This window comes from Vipera ursinii, assembly GCF_947247035.1.
Source record: "Vipera ursinii genome assembly, chromosome: 3".
In the NCBI taxonomy this organism is placed as follows: domain Eukaryota; kingdom Metazoa; phylum Chordata; class Lepidosauria; order Squamata; family Viperidae; genus Vipera; species Vipera ursinii.
This window is the reverse complement of record NC_139516.1, coordinates 73,477,509-73,497,163: the sequence shown is the minus strand read 5'-3', so window position 1 is coordinate 73,497,163 and position 19,655 is coordinate 73,477,509. Positions and strand designations below refer to the sequence as shown.

Genomic DNA, 19,655 nt, shown 5'->3' with positions numbered 1-19,655 from the left:
TTCAATGGATCTAAAGTATAACTAAGTTAACCTGAATGCTACCAAATTTAGCCTGAAATCTTAGAAAGCAAAGCTACAAATAGTGACTTCTCTACTAGCTACAAATAGTAATGCCTCTCCATAATACATTTAAGATCCATTTTATATTTTTCAATAAAATTGCAGAAAATACGTACTTTTCTTTGTTTTGTAGGATAATTCTATGCATGCTTATTTAGAAGTTGTGTACCATTCGTTTACATTAAGGCTTACATTAAGATTAAGACTAGATATGACATTTTTGTGAGAGAATAAATTTCCATTAGTTATAAAAATTTTATGCTAGTAGAATATCATCGGTTATAATCCTATTGATTGGAGCCAGATTTAGAATAGATTGAGTAAAAACAAATAAACAAACAGATAACCTAATTTAAATTGCAGTAATCAATATTCAGAAATTTATGTAACTTTACCTTAACATCACATACAAACTATGCCACTTATAAAAATACATGCTTTGAATGAGTCAATAATTGTAATTTAATATCACTGAGCAATCTTCTTGCTCGTTAACTGCTTAATCATTTTCAAGTTTGTTAGAAAGAAACCAAGCCCTTTTAGAGTTTTAATGTCCTAGTTTAGACATTCCTTTGAATTCCACCTTTTATTTTCTACCTATCAGATCCTCAATTAGTCATTCATTTAAAGTGTGTGCATATTTATAAATATAGCCTCAAATTATTAGATATTTAATACGGCTTAGTTTATTTCAGAATTTTAACACCACCAAATAGTGTTGCAAATTGTCCAACACAATAATTATATATTTTATCCATGTTTGAAAAAAATGTGTTCTTTCCCTCATTTAGGGCATATGTTATCTTAATATATATGCTGTGTATCTTTATTTATTCATAATTAAAAATAATACAAAAAGCTAATTTTGGAATAATTTTGCCAAGATAAAATTCCTCATTCCAGTATTCAGCTCTCAAGGATTAAAAAGTCAGATGTGTGATCAGATCAATACAGAGAGCCAGCAGTGTGTTTAAGACATGGGATTGCCATAAAGGAGAAACAAGCCCTCTCCTCAGCCATAAAATGTCACTAAGTGATTCCAGGACACCTCCTAAGCCTGTTCTTGCAGAGAAAAGAGGGGTAGCTTATGAACTGTAATGTAATAAAATGCTTAATAACTAGAGGAGTTAGAAGAAGCCTAAAATCCCACTGGATGACTTTTGGCCAGTTGCTCTCTCAGCCAACGAATTGTGGATGTTGTGGAGAAAATAGGAAGGAGAGAGGGAGGAATATTTTGTGCCAATGGAGAATATTTGTAGCTCAGGGTTGAAATGAGGGGTCCTTGGTGCTCTCTGAGCTTGCTTGTTTTCATGCAGGTCACCACGATGTAAAAAAGATGTTGAGACTCTAGAAAGGGTACAGAGAAGAGCAACAAAGATGATTGGGGGACTGGAGGCCAAAACAGATAGGAAACGGTTGCTGGAATTGGGTATGTGTAGTTTAACGAAGAGAAGGGTGAGGGGTGACATGATAGCATTGTTCCAATATCTCAGGGGCTGCCACAAAGAAGAGGGAGCCAAGCTACTCTCCAAAGCACCTGAAGGCAGAACAAGAAGCAACGGATGGAAACTAGTCAAGGAGAGAAGCAACCTAGAACTAAGGAGAAACTTCCTGACAGTTAGAACAATTAACCAGTGGAACCACCTGCCTCCAGAAGCGGTGAATGCTCCAACACTGGAAGTTTTTAAGAAGAGACTAGACAGCCATTTGTCTGAAATGGTATAGGGTTTCCTGTCTGAGCAGGAGCTTGGATTAGATGACCTCCAAGGTCCCTTCCAAATTTATTATTATTATTAGTAGTAGTGGTGGCGGTAGTAGTAGTAGTATGAATGTTACCAAAGTAACTTAATGGAAGGAAAAAGGGATGACATGAACTAAGGAGAAACTTCCTGACAGTTAGAACAAGTAACCAGTGGAACAACCTGCCTCCAGAAGTGGTGAATGCTCCAACACTGGAAGTTTTTAAGAAGAGACTGGACAGCCATTTGCCTGAAATGGTATAGGGTTTCTGCCTGAGCAAGGGGTTGGACTAGATGACCTCCAAGGTCCCTTCCAAATTATTATTATTGTTGTTATTTATTATTATTATTATTATTATTATTATTATTATTATTATTATTATTATTATTATTATTATATTATTATTATTATTATTATTATTATTATTATTATTATTATTATTATTATTATTATTGATGTTTCATTACCCTAAGTAGGTAATATCACCAGTTACTTATGTAGTAATAAAGGTGGGACAGAAGCCTAATCAACAAACAATTGAATCTTTACAGCTTTACCCATTCAAGAACTGGAAAAAGAAATGGTTACAAAGTGATCTAAACTTTGAGAAGACAGCCACGTTAAGTTGCTGCTAATGCTTCCTTGTGAGAGAGAAGCCTTGAAACTGTGAGTTGGGGATTGAGGTTTGCCCACTGTTCAGAGGCTGGGATCGGACCTTCTGCGGGCCATGCCCCACCTTCCAACCCTCTCCGAGGGAAAGCCGCGGCGCCATTGGGGCCCCAGACGGCCATTTTCCCCCGCGGAGGGTGAGAAGACTCATCGGTCAAGCCCGCGCCTCCGCCGCTGCCCGGCGTCTCTTGCAGACCAAACTGGTAACGGGGCCGGCGCTCGGGGCGAGGAGACGACGAGCAGCGGCCCGAATAAGAGGTGGAAGCGGCCGACGCCTCCTCCATGATCCACTTGATTCAGGGATCGCCTCTAGGAAGCCCGGCACGAGGAAGGCTTAAAGACACCCTCCGCTCCTGAGGCGCCTCAAAAGTCAGCCCGCGCCTCGGCTGCCGAGAGCGGACTGTGCTATTTCAAGCAGCGAAGAGGGGTGTTTCAATTTAATTGATTTCGCGAAGTGACAAATTCTCATCGGAGCTTCCTCCACCTTGGGAGGCGGGAGGAACTTTCTTTACACAGGTGAACATTAGAAAGTGTGCTTTTAAGTATGGCACCCCCTAAACGTTTTCAACCGTATCTCGAAAATGTACAACCCAGCAGAAAAAAGCACCCTTAACTGTGGAGGCTTTCAGCAGGTCCACTCTCTTTTCGGAGAAATCTTTTCTCCCAACGAAATGTAACGTTGTCGTGGCTTTCAGATGATCGGAATGGCAACTCCGCACAGCTTACGGGCTTTAAGAAACCCTAGCTCAGAGTTGTACTTTTTAAAGGTACTTTTTTTTCTTAAAGGAAACTTCCTAGGTCAGGGGTAGGCAACCTCGGCTCTTTTATGACTCGTGGACTTCAACTCCCAGAATTCCTGAGTCAGCATAGCTGACTCAGGAATTCTGGGAGTTGAAGTCCACGAGTCATAAAAGAGCCGAGGTTGCCTACCCCTGGCCTAGGCAGTAACACTGCAGTTACCTTTATAGCAAGGGTGCGATTTAGAACTAAGGGAAATCACAGGCATAATTTTATGTGGTTTTGTCCAGAATAAGAGCCTTCCCTCTCAGATTCATCAGTAGCCTGCTTGCATTATTGGAGACGAAGAGTGCATATCCTTAGTTCAGCCATTTTTTGATGAAGTCAAACCAAAAATGCAATATTAATCAAGGCCTATCGGAAAAACTGGACTTGATTAAGCCTGAACTGAATGTTTGGTTTACAAATGAGTAAGTGATGGGAGAGCGCCTGTCACGGAATCCTGCAATTTGGAGTTCTGGCTTAAACCAAAGATTGTTTTAATGCTGTTTTGAAGAGCTACATGAGCTTTACTTTGTATTCAGTCAAACTACCAAAAGACACTGCATTTTTATTTGGCAATCTAAATACTGATCTTTATGCAATAGTGTAACATTTCCTTGCATATATCCTTTTCTGGCACTTATAGGGGAAATACAATAATATTCAAACTCCAATTCCTAATTCTTGCTTGCAACTTCAGCCTAATCTGAGGACCCAGATTGTTGGGGGCAATAAGCTGACTTTGTAATAATGCCGCTTGGGGGGGGGGGGGCGGCGCGAAAGCCCTAATAAGCAGGTATATACATAGAATGAAGGCTATTGCTAAGCTATTGCTGTGCTTAAATTGTAAGCCGCCCTGAGTCTTCGGAGAAGGGCGGGATATAAATGGGATTAAAATAAATAAATAAAAAAATCTAATTCAGCAAGATGAAGATAAAATTAGAGATGAAAAATGAGACAGGTGGAACATCTTTCCAAATACACTGATAAAGAAAACCAAAATTAAAAAATGCAGCAGTTGCCATTTGATCGATAATGGACAATTTTCTTCAGTACAAATGGGTGGTGATATTCTTTGAAGCCAGTTTAGCAGCAGTGTACTTTAGTCATTAGTACCAGAAATTCTGATTTTCAATAAGGCAAATTTTAAATAAACATTATAAGATTATTGGTTCAGAAAAGTAATGGGCACGTTTGCATGACTCATCCTTGTTTGACCAGATGACCTAATACAATTCAGTTTCATTGGAAGCAGCCATCTTGGTTGGTGTTAGGCCACACTTGGAAGTAACTGGGTATAGTTCTGTAAAAATTAAGGTTTAGAAATTGACTGACTACTGCAGAAAAGATTGGTTTTGTTTTTTAGCAACATTTTACTTTCTCCTTCCATATGGCACAGAATGAAAAATGGAAAGAAATTGTATGGCTGGGAATAGTGTAATTTGTAGCCATTTTAATATTCCATCTTTGTCCACAGACTGAAAGCAAATGATAACCTTCCATCGGTAAAGGTCAGAGCTGACATGGACCTGAATATTTAATTTTGTAGTTGCACATGGCACAAGCACAGATTCCACTGTGCTAAGAATCCACTTTCCCATCTCGTTGTGCTTTTAGCTATTGGAAAAAAGTTATCAAATACAACTTTGAAAATATATAGCTAGTGCTCGGTTTACAGCAATTGGGACTGGAATTGCCGTCACTAAGGGATGTGGTTGCAGTGAAGCCATGTGACTGTACTGCTTACCAACAGCAGTTCTGAATTGCCATAATTAAGCAAGGATCTCACATGACCATAACGTCCGACTTCATGTTGGCTTCTCCATTGACTTGTTGGAAACTAACAGGGAATGTTGGAAATCATGATTCATGTGACTAAGGTTTGCAGTGACGATCATGAGCATGTTACCAAGGATCCAGATTATGATCACATGACTATGATACACTGCAGTAGCCAGAAATCTGAAGATCGGTCATAATTACTTGTTCATGATGTCATGAGTTTGAATTGTTGCTGAACAAGTGATTGTAACCAAATGACCAACTGTACAGATCTGCTACATAGCATGAACATCTCTGGTTTAACAATTGTTGCCTTTCTAGGTCTAATGTGCATGAGCATAAAGCCTAGAACCTAAATATTTGATTTTTTAAAAAGATCTGTGTGATACTGTGACTTTTTTGAAAATTTCTCATTTTCAGTGGACCATGGAGAAATATGTCTATAATTATAATGAACTTTAAATTGTTTTAAGCAGAAACTATTTTTTTTACTTTGATTTCAGTCAACTTACAAATTTTGTGACGTATAAAATGGAGGTTCTTCTAGTGGAAACAAATATTTTCTCTTGCAGAAAACAATTTTATACAACTTTATTCTTGAATATATACAATTATTCCGTATCTACTAAAATTGGGATTCAAGCCACATTGTACAATAAATATTATAGAGCAAAGAAAACAAGTTGTACAATTCAACAAGGCCATTAATTAAACCAGGTTACATTGTAATTGTATTATTAGTTTTCATTAAATAATGTCACTAATAGAGAGTAACTATGTGGATACCACTGTATTTCTACTATTATGGTTTGACAATAAATTAAACTGGATTTTAAAAATTATCGCATATTCTGAAGGGGCATTCAAGAGCATGAAGTGTCACTGGCAAAATAAGCAAGTAAATTTCTATCAATAGAAAGAATACCCAGGACAATTTACTAACTAGTACTTGTTGCCTGTCACCCAGATGGATGAATGATTGTATCATAATCATAATTCAAGTATTTATCTACTGCACCTAACACAGTATGTTATTTTGAAAGTGAAGCAGCACTGGAGGTGAAATACTTAAATACATACATTTGTTACTGAAAACCTCAAGTACATGTCACAGTTAGTTTATTTACTTTGTTTACAGTACTCATGTACAAAATGATAGTGCTTACAGTAAAGTGGCAATTTATAATGTAAACACATTTAGAAATGCCTAGATGGAAAAATTCAAAGCTGCTGATTAAAGTATTTTATATATACTGTACCCTAGCTAATAAGTTCAGGCTGTACATTTATTCTTTGAAGGATGTCTTCAGGCATACAAAACACAGGATTTACAGGCTTAATTTGCTCTTCACCCAATAATGATAGTCCAGCGATACCAAACAAGGTGTGAAATGGATCCACCTAGAACATATTAAGGTATATTTATTGAAAATATTACTTTCCATGGGGTAATATATTTTAAAAGATTAGGCGGCTTTCTGCACCAAATAAATTTGAAGATTCAAATTAAAACAGAGAGCAGTGGTAATACACATCTTATTAACTACACAATTTTAGAAAACCAGGAAGAGATTAAAGTATTTTAACCAAAGGAAATGCAAACTAATTAGCCAGAATACAATATATCAACAATACTATTTTAGCTATATCTGGGACTAAAAAAATTAGTTTTAATTCCCAGATACATACTTTAAAATGTGGAGGGAAAGGAACAGGGCACCTAAAATTTGTGGTGTGATAATGCTAAAATTCAGAGAAGTCTATACATGATATAGGTTGAAATTACTATATTCCAATCTTATGGTAGGGAATGTCTTCATCATTTGTTATTTTATCCCTCTAAATTTCAAATTCAGTGCAGCTATGGGATCCTAGACTGGGCTGGGAACGTAAGTATAATGTTCCATGCATGATATACCTTGGTTTTGGCAATGGCTGTAACTTTAGGCACAGGTCTTAAGTTACTTCTTTCAGCAATACTGTAATTCTGAATGCTTGCTGAACAAATGGTTGTAAGCCGAGGACTATTTGTAGTTTATTTTGGACTTGGAATGAAATGTATTTCCATTTCAGGTATACATTTTAATGTTGTGGCAGTACTGGCTATTTATAACATGACTTGAGGGCTTAAGCCATTCACAAAATGTCTGCAATGCCAGCAAAGCGCTATTCCCTGCTACCCATGTACTCCAAAAGGAGATTTCTTAGTTATCTAACCTATATGTGTACTTTTTCTGGACAGGAAGATGTACTTCTATACTAAATGTGAAGCTAAACCTGTCCATTTTTATTAACCTTAGAAGGGCCCCACATATTTTGACAATATATTTACAGGCTAGTGGTTTTCCTTGCAGTATCCCCACATCATTCTGAATTAAAATAATATGTAAAGTCAGATTAGGATAAAATCTTGGCAAGGATTAAAGGTTATATTTATTGGCATTCACTTGGAAGCATTTCTGTTACATCTTCAAGAGATACATTATTCAGAAGTTTTATAAAGAGAGAGATTTCCTCTAACTGGTTCAAGATTTCCAAAGTACCGTATATACTTGAGTATAAGCCGACTCGAGTATAAGCCGAGACCCCCAATTTCACCCCCAAAAACTGGAAAAAGTTGGTGACTCGAGTATAAGCCGATCCGCCGTTCTGCAAGCCTCCGCCGCCGGCGGAGGCTGGATCCGCGCTCTGCAAGCCTCTGCCGCCAGCAGAGGCTCGATCCGCCATTTTGCAAGCCTGAATACACAGGAATACCCTGTGTGGCCACGGCTCTCGGGGAAGCCCTGGCTGTCCGCTTCCTCGCTCCATGCTGCCATTCGGGGCCCGCGCGTTCCCCGGGCAAATCGCAGCGCCCAGCAGGCGAGGAAACACGCCCGCTCCAGTCGCCCCCCCTTCCCTCAGGAGACGCAAAGCAAGTGACCGTCCGGAGCTTACCGAGGACTTGCTTCGGTGCTTCCAGGATCGCGCACACCTCTCCCAAGCCGCTGCCGTCCGGAGACCTGCCGAAGTTTGGGGAGGTGCGTGCGCACCTCCCCAAACCTCCCCAAACGTCGGCAGGTCTCCGGACCTCCGTGCCCTGCCTGCCTGCTTCTTTCCGCTGAGGAAAGAAGCAGACCTCCGTGCCCTGCCTGCCTGCTTCTTTCCGCTGCGGAAAGAAGCAGACCTCCGCGCTCTGCTTGCCTGCTTCTTTCCGCTGCGGAAAGAAGCAGACCTCCGTGCCCTGCCTGCCTGCTTCTTTCCGCTGCGAAACAAAGCAGCCTGCCTGCTTCTTTCCGCTGCGGAACGAAGCAGCCTGCCTGCTTCTTTCCGCTGCGGAACGAAGCAGCCTGCCTGCTTCTTTCCGCTGCGGAACGAAGCAGCCTGCCTGCTTCTTTCCGCTGCGGAACGAAGCAGCCTGCCTGCTTCTTTCCGCTGCGGAACGAAGCAGCCTGCCTGCTTCTTTCCGCTGCGGAACAAAGCAGCCTGAACGAAGCAGGCTGCTTCTTTCCGCTGCGGAAAGAAGCAGCCTGCCTGCTTCTTTCTGCTGCGGAACGAAGCAGCCTGAACGAAGCAGGCTGCTTCTTTCCGCTGCAGAAAGAAGCAGCCTGCCTGCTTCTTTCCGCTGCGGAACGAAGCAGCCTGCCTGCTTCTTTCCGCTGCGGAACGAAGCAGCCTGCCTGCTTCTTTCCGCTGCGGAACAAAGCAGCCTGAACGAAGCAGGCTGCTTCTTTCCGCTGCGGAAAGAAGCAGCCTGCCTGCTTCTTTCTGCTGCGGAACGAAGCAGCCTGAACGAAGCAGGCTGCTTCTTTCCGCTGCGGAACGAAGCAGCCTGCCTGCTTCTTTCCGCTGCGGAACGAAGCAGCCTGCCTGCTTCTTTCCGCTGCGGAACGAAGCAGCCTGCCTGCTTCTTTCCGCTGCGGAACGAAGCAGCCTGCCTGCTTCTTTCCGCTGCGGAACGAAGCAGCCTGCCTGCTTCTTTCCGCTGCGGAACGAAGCAGCCTGCCTGCTTCTTTCCGCTGCGGAACGAAGCAGCCTGCCTGCTTCTTTCCGCTGCGGAACGAAGCAGCCTGAACGAAGCAGGCTGCCTGCTTCGTTCAGGCTGCTTCGTTCCGCAGCGGAAAGAAGCAGGCAGGCTGCTTCGTTCCGCAGCGGAAAGAAGCAGGCAGGCTGCTTCGTTCCGCAGCGGAAAGAAGCAGGCAGGCTGCTTCGTTCCGCAGCGGAAAGAAGCAGGCAGGCTGCTTCTTTCCGCTGCGGAAAGAAGCAGGCAGGCAGGGCGCGGAGGTCCGGAGACCTGCCGACGTTTGGGGAGGTTTGCGCGCGCACCTCCCCAAACTTCGGCAGGTCTCCGGATGGTGGTGGCTTGGGAGAGGTGCGCGCGATCCCGGAAGCACCAAAGTCTCGGCCGCGCACAAGTCCTCGGTAAGTTTTTTTTGTTGACTGGAGTATAAGCCAAAGTGGAATTTTTCAGCCCAAAAAGTGGGCTGAAAAATTCGGCTTATACTCAAGTATATACGGTATTTGATTAGCTATACCCTTGATTCTGGTAACAAATCTCCATAATAGTTACTATTTATAATTAGAAACAAAATGTAATCATAGTCATCTTCAGATCATCCGCTAAAGCGGAACTAATCTAATTTGAAAAGAAAAAAAATCCCTTAAGTTACACTATTATTTGTTATAGATTTCTAGTTATGAAATAAATGCACATTTGTTTTTAAGCATCAAACACCGCTATATGATTTAGTAAAATCAAAACTATTTGAGACTACTTGCCATATCTCCCGGTCTGTCAGCAAATCCTCCAGTTTCCTCATCCTGGCAAGCCAAGATAAAATTGCATAATTTCTCTCTGTCAATCCAGTGCAATCTGCCAATTATCTTCAGAGATGCTAATACCCACCATGAGTAACATACATCTGGTAACTGATAAATGAAATGACAGCAGAGTATGTTAGGGCAATTGTGATTGTTAAGAGCAAGAATAATGTGATTTATGTCTAAGATATTTTCCCTGAATAAAAATAACACAAAGCAGGGGAAGTCTGTTCCTTCTGCCACTGTGCAGAAAAAATTTGAGTATTTGTTTTATCAAACATGCACAATTAAATTTAAGCTATACAAAGCTTCCTTAATATTAATTTATTATGCTTGTTATTTTTCATCTATCAGAAAATTTTGGGAGAAAAAACAAGATGACTATAAATGGATAGATTAAAACAGTCTTAAAAAGTATAACATTATAAATTTACAGTGACTCTTGAAATGTTCTTGCTGCCTATTTTCTAAATGCTTAATTAGAATTATAAATGTTTCACAATGACTATGTTTGAATGAAGTCATAATATAGTTGCTTTGCAGTTTAGTGCTCTGTGTAATTCAGCCATTGTTTTAACTAGTATCTTATGCCTTAGCAGGGTGAGAAGGGATTTTATTGTGGTATGTGAATGCATTAAAATATACACACATGCATGGACTTGCAATTTCCTAAAAAGTATGGATTGGATTGTTTCTGTTTAAAGAAAAAGAGTATCAGATTGCAAATGCCTGGAAAATCACAAATGATTTTTCCAATTGCCTGGACAATAAAAAAGTATCTAATAATAAACAGGATACTGATGGGTTTGGGGTTTTAATTATTGTTTTTAAGTAATTTATTTATTGTATTTGGGCACTATGGTTTAATCTGTTTTTAATTTTTGTATTTTGTATTTTTGGTATTTATTGCCCTGTTCACTGCCCTGAGTCCTTCAAGAGAAGGTTGGTATACAAATTAAATTAAATAAAATAAATAAAATAAATACATTTGAAAAAGGTAAAAGGGATTTCTACAAAAGGTAGAAATATTGGATTAATGGAAGTATAATAAGCCAATATATAGTATTATATAGACATAGGGAAACTCTAGCACTATAGTTCCCAGTCACAAAACACTGATGAAGCTGATCTCTGTCTTTGATAAATTTGATACATAAGAAATAGTTTATCTGTCAAATCTATTCCCCACACCAATAAATAGATACACCATCCAAGCGTTACCTCATGGACAAAGGCAGGAGAAAATTACTGTTATTCACTTTTGTTGAATGTCTAGAAGAGACCCAACACTGCTTGATGGGTTGTATGTTGTGTAGGTTTAGTCTACACCAGGGGTCCCCAACTCCTGGTCCGTGGACCAGTACTGGGCCGCAGCATGCCAGCAACCGGGGCCGCACAAACAAGTGAAGCCCTATTTGTAGGCAGCACAAAAAACCATGCGCTCTCCGGTCCGTGGAAAAACCTTTCTCCACGGAACTGGTCCCTGGTGCCCAAAAGGTTGGGGACCTCTGGTCTAGACTAATGTTTCAAGGTTATTTGCAAATGCATAAAGAAAATAACCAACACTATGGAATCGAGGATCTTTGCTAAAAATAGAAAGTGTTCATGGAGTTATCAATGAATTCCAAATACTATCTTACAACAATTTTATACATATCTGGAACCAATCAGTCACTTTTCACAAAATTCTCCTTCATCTCAAACTATGAAATTCTGAAAAACAAAATACACACAAATTTATACCTTTTCTGGTCTTCCATTAAGGCCACCAGATGGCAACTGACGTTCACAAAGCCACCATCCTAGAAGATCAGCATTTATTTGGTGTAACTGGCCAGCTATAGCCAGAAATCCTGTGCAACAATAGATCTAAAATTACAGATATAAAGTTCATGTCTGTTTTAGAAAACTATTAAGATAAAACAAAGGAAAAATACAATGTGGGATATCAATTATATAATAAATACAGCAAATTAAATCTCCAACTTCTAACTATCATACTTAAATTTTAAGTATTAAACTATGAAACTGATTTAACCGAGTAATATTTAAAAATAAAAAATGGAACTTAAATTTATCGATAAGAGATACACAGGGTCAATGGATGTTATTAATATCATATGCTTACTTTCCTTCTTAGAAAGATTTCCCTTACCTAGGTTTTTGATAACAATATGCAGAAGGTTTTAGAATGTCTAATATTTAGGGGAGTAATGAATACTTAAAAAAATCTTAAAAGCAAAGACAATTAATTTAGCATGTTATTGCTAAGCTTTAATCACAATTTACCTGTCCTGCATGAGATTCAGATCCTGGTCTACAACCAAATCCTCCATCAAAATTCATACAAGATAACACAAAATCTACCGCTTTGTCCATATCAATTGCATCCAACTTCCCCTGAAAAGCAGGAAATTTAAAATTATTACTTTGACAAAACCCAACTAAGCACTGATGTTCACTCAACTTGGCAGAGGAAAATACAACTGTCCTCTGCAGAGTACAATAGAGAGGTGTTTCTTCTTCAATGACTTTCTACTCAATTTGACACTTCTAAAGTTACAGAAATATTCCAAAGTGAACTCAATTAATTTCCATTATTCATTGCTCTACAATTTAGAAAATTCATAATTTCCAGTGCCTGAATGAACAAGGAGCTCTGAATGCAGACACAGCATTTGTCAAAACTAATTAATGTTAATAATGTACTCAAAGGACTGAAGACATCTACTGAATACTACAGGATTTTTTGTGTGTGATAGAAAGATAGTCTTTTTTTCCATTTACTATAATTATTCCTTTACCTTCAATGTGAAGATAATACCATTTTCAAACTTGAAATCTTTAATTTTTTTAGCCTCAGTTCCTTGCATATTCCATTCTAGGAATATTTTAAAATGTTACATTTCTAATAATATTATGGGAAGTTCTTTAAAATGTCCAGTAAAACAAAATACATATTATTTGAAAGCATATCATGACCATTTCAGTGTATATTTGTTTCAAACCACTTACCAGAAGGGCTAAGGTTGCTACTGCACAAAATGAAAACCTAGTATCAATTTCTCCTAGAGGAAGAAATAAAAGAAATAAATGAAAATTTTTTACAATGTAAGTTAAGCTCAGAAATACAAAAATAAAACATGTATTTATGTATCAAATCAAATCACAGACAAGGATAGCTTGTTTATATGAATATTCCCAAATAAGAACATGCTTTTAAGCAATAATTGTATTTAAAGGTAATTTTTAACAAATTAAAATTTCAATCCTATATATACAAATTCCTATTTAAACACAGGTCTTATTGCTGTTAAATTTACACAGAATTGTACAGCCAAAACTGTATTTTCACCAAAAGTGTGTGATAAAAAGTAATTGTGCTGATGCAAAAATGGTAATCATTAGTTTTAAGCAATATTTCTCAGATCTCAGAGTAATTCTAGAGCTAAAATGTGACACATCACATTTAGTCAGATGTATATAAAATCTCATCATAGATCTAAGTAACTACAATTCAGAAAAAATATGTGGAAATACCATCACATTCTTTTGAATTATGATTTTTAAATCTTTCATCAGAATGGAAATCAATATACTTCTAAAAATTACCCCAAATGTCTCCAGCAAATGATCCGTCTTCCTTCTGTAAGCTTTTTACATAACTAACAATTTTATTTACATCAACAACATCCAGACTGTCATACAGAGTAAGAATCTAGAAAATAAAGTCATATTAAAATTTTAGAATATAAAAATACCCAAGAACATATTTATATATCTGAAAACGATCCAACTATTTTAATTAGAATTTTATTTTACATTAGCCTGAAATGTTACAAAAAAAAATTCCAATCCTGTTTTCCCTTTTTTACTACCTCCAATATAAAATATTTACAGACACATTCAAGTTTCCAATTATGCCCATATTATTTATTATTATTATTTTATTAATTTAATTTATATACCGCCCTTCTCCCAGGGGACTCAGGGCAGTGAACAGGGCAATACATAAAAACTAGTTACAAAAATTAAAATTATTAAAACGTAATTAAACAATGCCCATAAAATTAATACAATTTAAAATTGAAGTTCATTTATAAAAATCCCACCCCGTCCCATCAGGCCAGGCCAGCTTGTTTAAAGAGATGGGTTTTAAGATCGCGCCGGAAGGAGCGGAGATCGGGCGCCATCCGGAGCTCAACCGGAAGATGGTTCCATAAATCCGGTGCACCCACAGAGAACGCCCTCCCCCTGGGGGCCACCAGTCGGCATTCTTTGACCGGTGGCACCCTGAGGAGGCCCTCTCTGTGGGAGCGTACTGGACGGAGGGAAGTTGACGCCGGCTGCAGGTGCTCCCCAAGGTATTCCGGACCCATGCCATGAAGGGCTTTGTAGGTCATTACCAACACCTTGAACCTCACCCAGAAGACAACTGGTAGCCAATGCAGCTCGCGGAGCAAAGGTGTGACATGGGAGTATCGGGAAACTCCCAGCACAACTCTCGTGGCTGCATTCTGTACCAGTTGGAGCCTCCGAGTGGTCTTCAAGGGTAGCCCCATGTAGAGAGCGTTGCAGTAATCAAGACGAGAGGTCACGAGCGCATGAGTGACCGTACGTAAGGCATCCCGGTCTAGATAGGCCCGCAACTGGCGCACCAGGCGAACCTGGGCGAAGGCACCCCTAGTCACAGCTACAATATGGTCTTCTAAGGAGAGCTGTGAATCTAGGAGGACTCCCAAGTTGCGAGCCCTATCTACAGGAGGTAATGACTCACCCCCCATAGTGAGGGGTGGGATATCCTGAATATCCCGAGATGCCGGTACGCACAGCCACTCAGTCTTGTCAGGGTTGAGTCGAAGCCTGTTCCTCCCCATCCAAACCCGGACCGCCTCCAGGCACCGGGACATCACGTCGAGGGCATCACTGGGGTGGTTTGGGGTCGAAATGAAAAGTTGGGTATCATCAGCATACTGATGATACCCAACTCCAAAACCACAAATGATCTCACCCAGCGGTTTCATGTAGATGTTGAACAGGAGAGGCGAGAGGACCGACCCGAGGGACTCCACAAACGAGAGGCCTCGCGGTCGACCTCTGACCCCCTGCCAACACCGACTGCGAGCGTCCCAGGAGATAGGAGGAGAACCACTGAAGAACCGTGCCTCCCACTCCCAATCCCCTGAGACGCCGCAGCAGGATACCATGGTCGATGGTATCGAAAGCCGCTGAGAGGTCTAATAGGACTAGGACAGAGGAATATCCCTTGTCCCGAGCCCTCCAGAGATCATTCACCAGCGCGACCAATGACCTATAATATGAGTTATAGCCCATATTTAATTTCAATTAAAGATTTATGTAAACCAATGGAAACTTAAGTCATGGCTAATAGGTTTTACTGTTTTCAATGACTATACATATGACAGATTGGACCCAACCTGTGTCTTTTGAATTAAAAACTCAATTATTTCATAATTCTAAACCACAAAATCAGGGGTGTCAAACTGCCAGTCTACAGGCCGGTTGCATCATACGGAGGCTGTGCCCACCCCAGCTCCAGCAATGGAAAAAAAGTAACGATATGTCGCGACACATCAAGTTTGACACCCTTGCACGAAATGATTATTGATATGCAAGTAGCATTATTTTCATAATATTTTTTTCAAACTGTCTATAGTAATTGTTTCCTCTAATACAATCTTTTTAATTTAAGGGAATTCAAAAGGCCACTATAAATGTATCCAGATTATCAAGAACATTTACAGCATTAATTTTAATTATACAGCTAACAGTTGTATGACATTACTCCATGTTTTTATGCTTGTGTACATGAGAAACAATTAGTGTAAAATAGAATTTATTAACAAACATATAAGAATTTTTGAAACCTGGGATTTCATTTGATCATTGCTGATTAACCTAATGGAAGGAAGGTGATCTAATATGATTTGAATGTACTTTAGTATAGTTTGTGTTGGTTAATGTGATGTGAGATATAATCCGAAGGCAGCAGATTTATTTATCCAGGTTTAAGATATCCTGGCATTTTGAATTAAGATTCAATAATTAAGTTGCCCTGACAAAAATCCAGAAATTTAATGCATAAATTGTTTTTTTAAAAAGTTCTCAGGTCTCAGAGTAATTCTAGAGCTGAATGTTAAACCACATCAACTGCAGATTCAGATAAAACATTGTTTCATCACTGACCTAAGAAACTATAATGCTTTGTGTTAGAAGCATCAGTACTCTTCAGTTATGGGAATTTATCCAAACTTGATTTGAATGAAATATCATTATATCTCATGTCTTATAAGAATACTAATACTGATGTTTCTAACATAAACAAACTCATAAACTGTACTTTACATTTCCCCAACAAAAAAAATAAGCTGAACCATTTATTTTAGATTTTGTAAAAAACAGACAGCATTGCTTTTTAGCCAACAACAAATAATGCTGAATCTAAAGAAAAGTCAATAAATGTAAGGAATCTTTAAAAAATAAAAAAATCGGATCTTGGAGCCTTGAAAAAAATTCACTTAGGCATTACACTATGGATAAGCCATTAGTGAATCTGTATAAATAATATATGTGTTTACCTGAACAGCACTTAACGTATATAAAAGATGAGGATCGTGGCCTATGCTGGCACTTATTCCACCACATTCATGTTGGCAAGATTTGATAAATACCAGAATTTCTTCTTTGTTCATATGATGAAGTTGCCCCATGAGATCCATTACTGTCAATCCCCAATAGACACCACTCATTCTTAAATATTCTGACATACAGTATTCCTGAAATAAGTATATCACATTTAAATTAGTTTCTAATCTAAAGAAGCATAAAAGGGAGCATGAATATATACTTAGGCGCTAAGAAGTTCCCAATTATACATTCTTTGACTAAACTAACAATTGTGAACGTACAAATCCTTAAACGTGACAGTTGTTAAATGATAAATACTGGTAGTCTGTCTCATACCTTCGTAACCATCTTGTCTTTCCCTCCTCACCCACCCCCTATCTCATCCAATTTAAATCTACATCACCTTAATTACTCCATGAATCTGATTGTAGTTCCCCAAAGCTTATGCATTTTAATAAAATCTGTTAGCTTGGAAAGGTGCTATCAGATTCCTTTGGATTTTGGCTATCATCAGCTAACATTGCCTATAATTAACCCTCACAATGGGCTAAAGTAGCATTTTATTTCATTTCAAATTTTTAAACAAAGCAACATTTGAAAAGCAGAGCTAAGTAAACATTAAAAAATGTTCAAATTAATGTAAAAACAGGTTTTTTAGGTCTCAGTGTCATTCTAAAGACTTCTACAGCTCTGAAGTCAGATAATACATGCCAGATTACATCACTGACCTAAAGAAACCATCTGCAATTTTTATAAGAGTTGCCTCATAGTGTAAATGGGCAGTATAAACATTTAACAAATTAACTAAAAAATAAAAACCCTATTATATTCCATATATACACACATACACACTCATCCACTCTAAAGAGAGCTAAATACTATTTCTGTTAACATGTTAACAGAATACTCACATAATCATCTTTCTTCATTCCATAAGCAGCTATATAGTCTGCATGCTTCTCTAACAGTAATGTTGATGGAGCATCATTTTTTATTATGACATCTTTTTGTGGTGTTCCCTTAAAAATGTTATGGTAAAACTCATCAAAAAGTTGTTCCAATCAAATATATAATGCAGTTTTCCAATTTATGTCCAAACAATGAATTACATATATTTATTGTAGTCAGTAAACTAAATGTAAAAATGCTAACATTCACAGAACTACAAAAAAATCTGGATGCAGTAATAATGTATGTTTTACTACTATGTACTTTTTATATTTTTCTACAGGTAGAAAAAAATAGGAATTTTCTCTTGAGCTATTTAACGTTAGTAAAAAAAATGGAGAAAATATTAATATTAATGACACTAGTAGAGCACATTTTAAAGCCAAGAAAATCCTCTAAAGATATAAGTATAAATCCGTCAGCAACAGAAAACTATACCATGGCTAAACTGATTCCCCTCCCCCCCAAGATGGCCACCTAGTTAATGAGAGCATGCGATTAGTCTTTAGTTGCTTCTTTTATTTTCTAAACTTTGCTATCTTGCTCAGATTTAAAAAAAATTCTTAAGGGACGCGCAATTTAGACATCTCATTCTAGTTCTTGCTCTTGATGCTGTTTTGTCTCATGGTAAACTCCTTCGAGTCTTGCCGTTTTAAATTCTGAAATTCAGCACGTGGTGCTCCACTTTCCCCTTGTGATTTAGTTTTAGTGGGTGGAAGAGGGAGCAGGGGAAAACGAAATAAAACATGCACCGCAAATTGAGAAGCGCATATAATATAATAATATAATATAATAATATAATAAATATAAATATAATGTGTGTGTGTGTGTGTGTAGGGGAAAACGAAATAAAACATGCACCGCAAATTGAGAAGCGCATATAATATAATAATATAATATAATATAATATAATATAATATAATATAATATAATATAATAACAATATAATAAATATAAATATAATATAGTGTGTGTGTGTGTGCAGGGGAAAACGAAATAAAACATGCACCGCAAATTGAGAAGCTTACGAATAAAAAGCAGATATATATATATATATATATATATATATATATATATATATATATATATATAGAAAGAAAGAAAGAAAGAAAGAAAGAAAGAAAGAAAGAAAGAAAGAAAGAAAGAAAGAAAGAAAGAAAGAAAGAAAGAAAGAAAGAAAGCAATTTGCTTAAGCTACATCCTACATTTTGGCTTTTGCACAACCTGAACGCTCACACGCTGCATAGTTCAAACAGACAGAAATTCCTGCCCTAAACATGGCTATACTCACCCAGCAAGATATTCACGGGAAGTTTCCACGGTATCTCTCGCAAATAGCTGGGGGGAGGAAGGGGGGGGCGACTTGGAAAACGCGCTGCAATCGCTCTCCATTACTAGACCATTATGGATCGCCTTTTTTCAGCAGCTTACGGACGGAGGGGGAGAAAAAAACAACAACCCCGACCCTTGGGGAAACGGGAAGCTCGGGAAACGTGGATTCCCTAAGCAGCCACGATCAATTTGTCGCTTGACAGCAAACGCGAAAACCGCCCCCCCCTCCCCCAAGTAGCCAAAAAAAAAAAAAAAAACACCGCGAAAAGGACTGCCCCCTCCTCCCATGCTGCTTTCCCCTTCCTATCATCTCGGCCTCAGCCTCCACCACCCGCGGAATGGCGGACAGGGCTTCGGGCGGGGGCCGCACCGGCTATTTTCCCTCCCCGAGGAAAGCCGCAGAGGGGGAGGGGAGAGGCGGGACGAGCAGCGAGGGGGGGGCGAAAAGCTGCACGAGCGGCAAAAGGAAGCAGGCACTCACCATAATGGTACATCAGCGATACCTTCTCACGTGCCTCTGCGGGCGCAGGCGCATCGCTCACCGGAAATAGGAAAAGGAGTCGATTTCCGTCTCGTGTGTCCCGAATGGAGCCGGGGAGGCTGTCTTAACAATTGCCTGTACGGGGGGAAAATTTTTTTTTTTCCGCGGCGCTTTTTAATTCTTCCTTTTTTAAAAAAATCAACAAATTGAATTAATAATAATAATAATAATAATTATAATTAATAATTATAATTAATAATAATAATAACAACAACAACAATAATAATAATAATAATAATAATAATAATAATAATAATAATAATAATAATAATAATAATAATAAACAACTGTGCCGCAGAAATAGCTTATTGAAGTCGAGGAGGGAGGATTGGGGTGTTTGTTTCCAGTCAAAGAAAAC

The 19,655-nt window shown here is 38.6% G+C and overlaps 2 protein-coding genes across 5 annotated transcripts in view; both read right to left on the bottom strand.

The window, feature by feature from the left end:
• The window catches only part of MSH4 (mutS homolog 4), a gene marked incomplete at its 5' end in the record, with an annotated part of 68,025 nt that extends 65,272 nt beyond the window's left edge, over positions 1-2,753 (bottom strand). Inside the window, one exon of the mRNA XM_083360241.1 lies at positions 2,545-2,753. Coding sequence (XP_083216367.1) covers positions 2,545-2,753 — 209 coding nt within the window. The remainder of the gene's footprint in view (positions 1-2,544) is intronic.
• Positions 2,754-5,607: 2,854 nt separating this feature from the next.
• RABGGTB (Rab geranylgeranyltransferase subunit beta) lies at positions 5,608-19,503 on the bottom strand. 4 transcript variants are annotated; one of them, XM_083359765.1, is made up of 9 exons: positions 19,238-19,503; positions 17,388-17,495; positions 16,521-16,625; positions 13,441-13,546; positions 12,844-12,896; positions 12,118-12,228; positions 11,572-11,697; positions 9,787-9,936; positions 5,608-6,432 (listed from the first exon to the last, which is right to left on the bottom strand). In XM_083359765.1, exons 1-9 carry the CDS (start codon positions 19,238-19,240, stop codon positions 6,292-6,294), a joined length of 903 nt encoding a protein of 300 aa, XP_083215891.1. In that variant the 5' UTR covers positions 19,241-19,503; the 3' UTR covers positions 5,608-6,291. The 4 variants fall into 4 exon arrangements, with proteins under 4 accessions (XP_083215891.1, XP_083215889.1, XP_083215890.1 ...); XM_083359763.1 differs by having other exon boundaries at positions 16,428-16,625; positions 19,238-19,502; XM_083359764.1 differs by lacking the exon at positions 19,238-19,503 and adding an exon at positions 18,716-19,203 and having other exon boundaries at positions 16,428-16,625.
• Between the last annotated feature and the right edge of the window lie 152 nt (positions 19,504-19,655).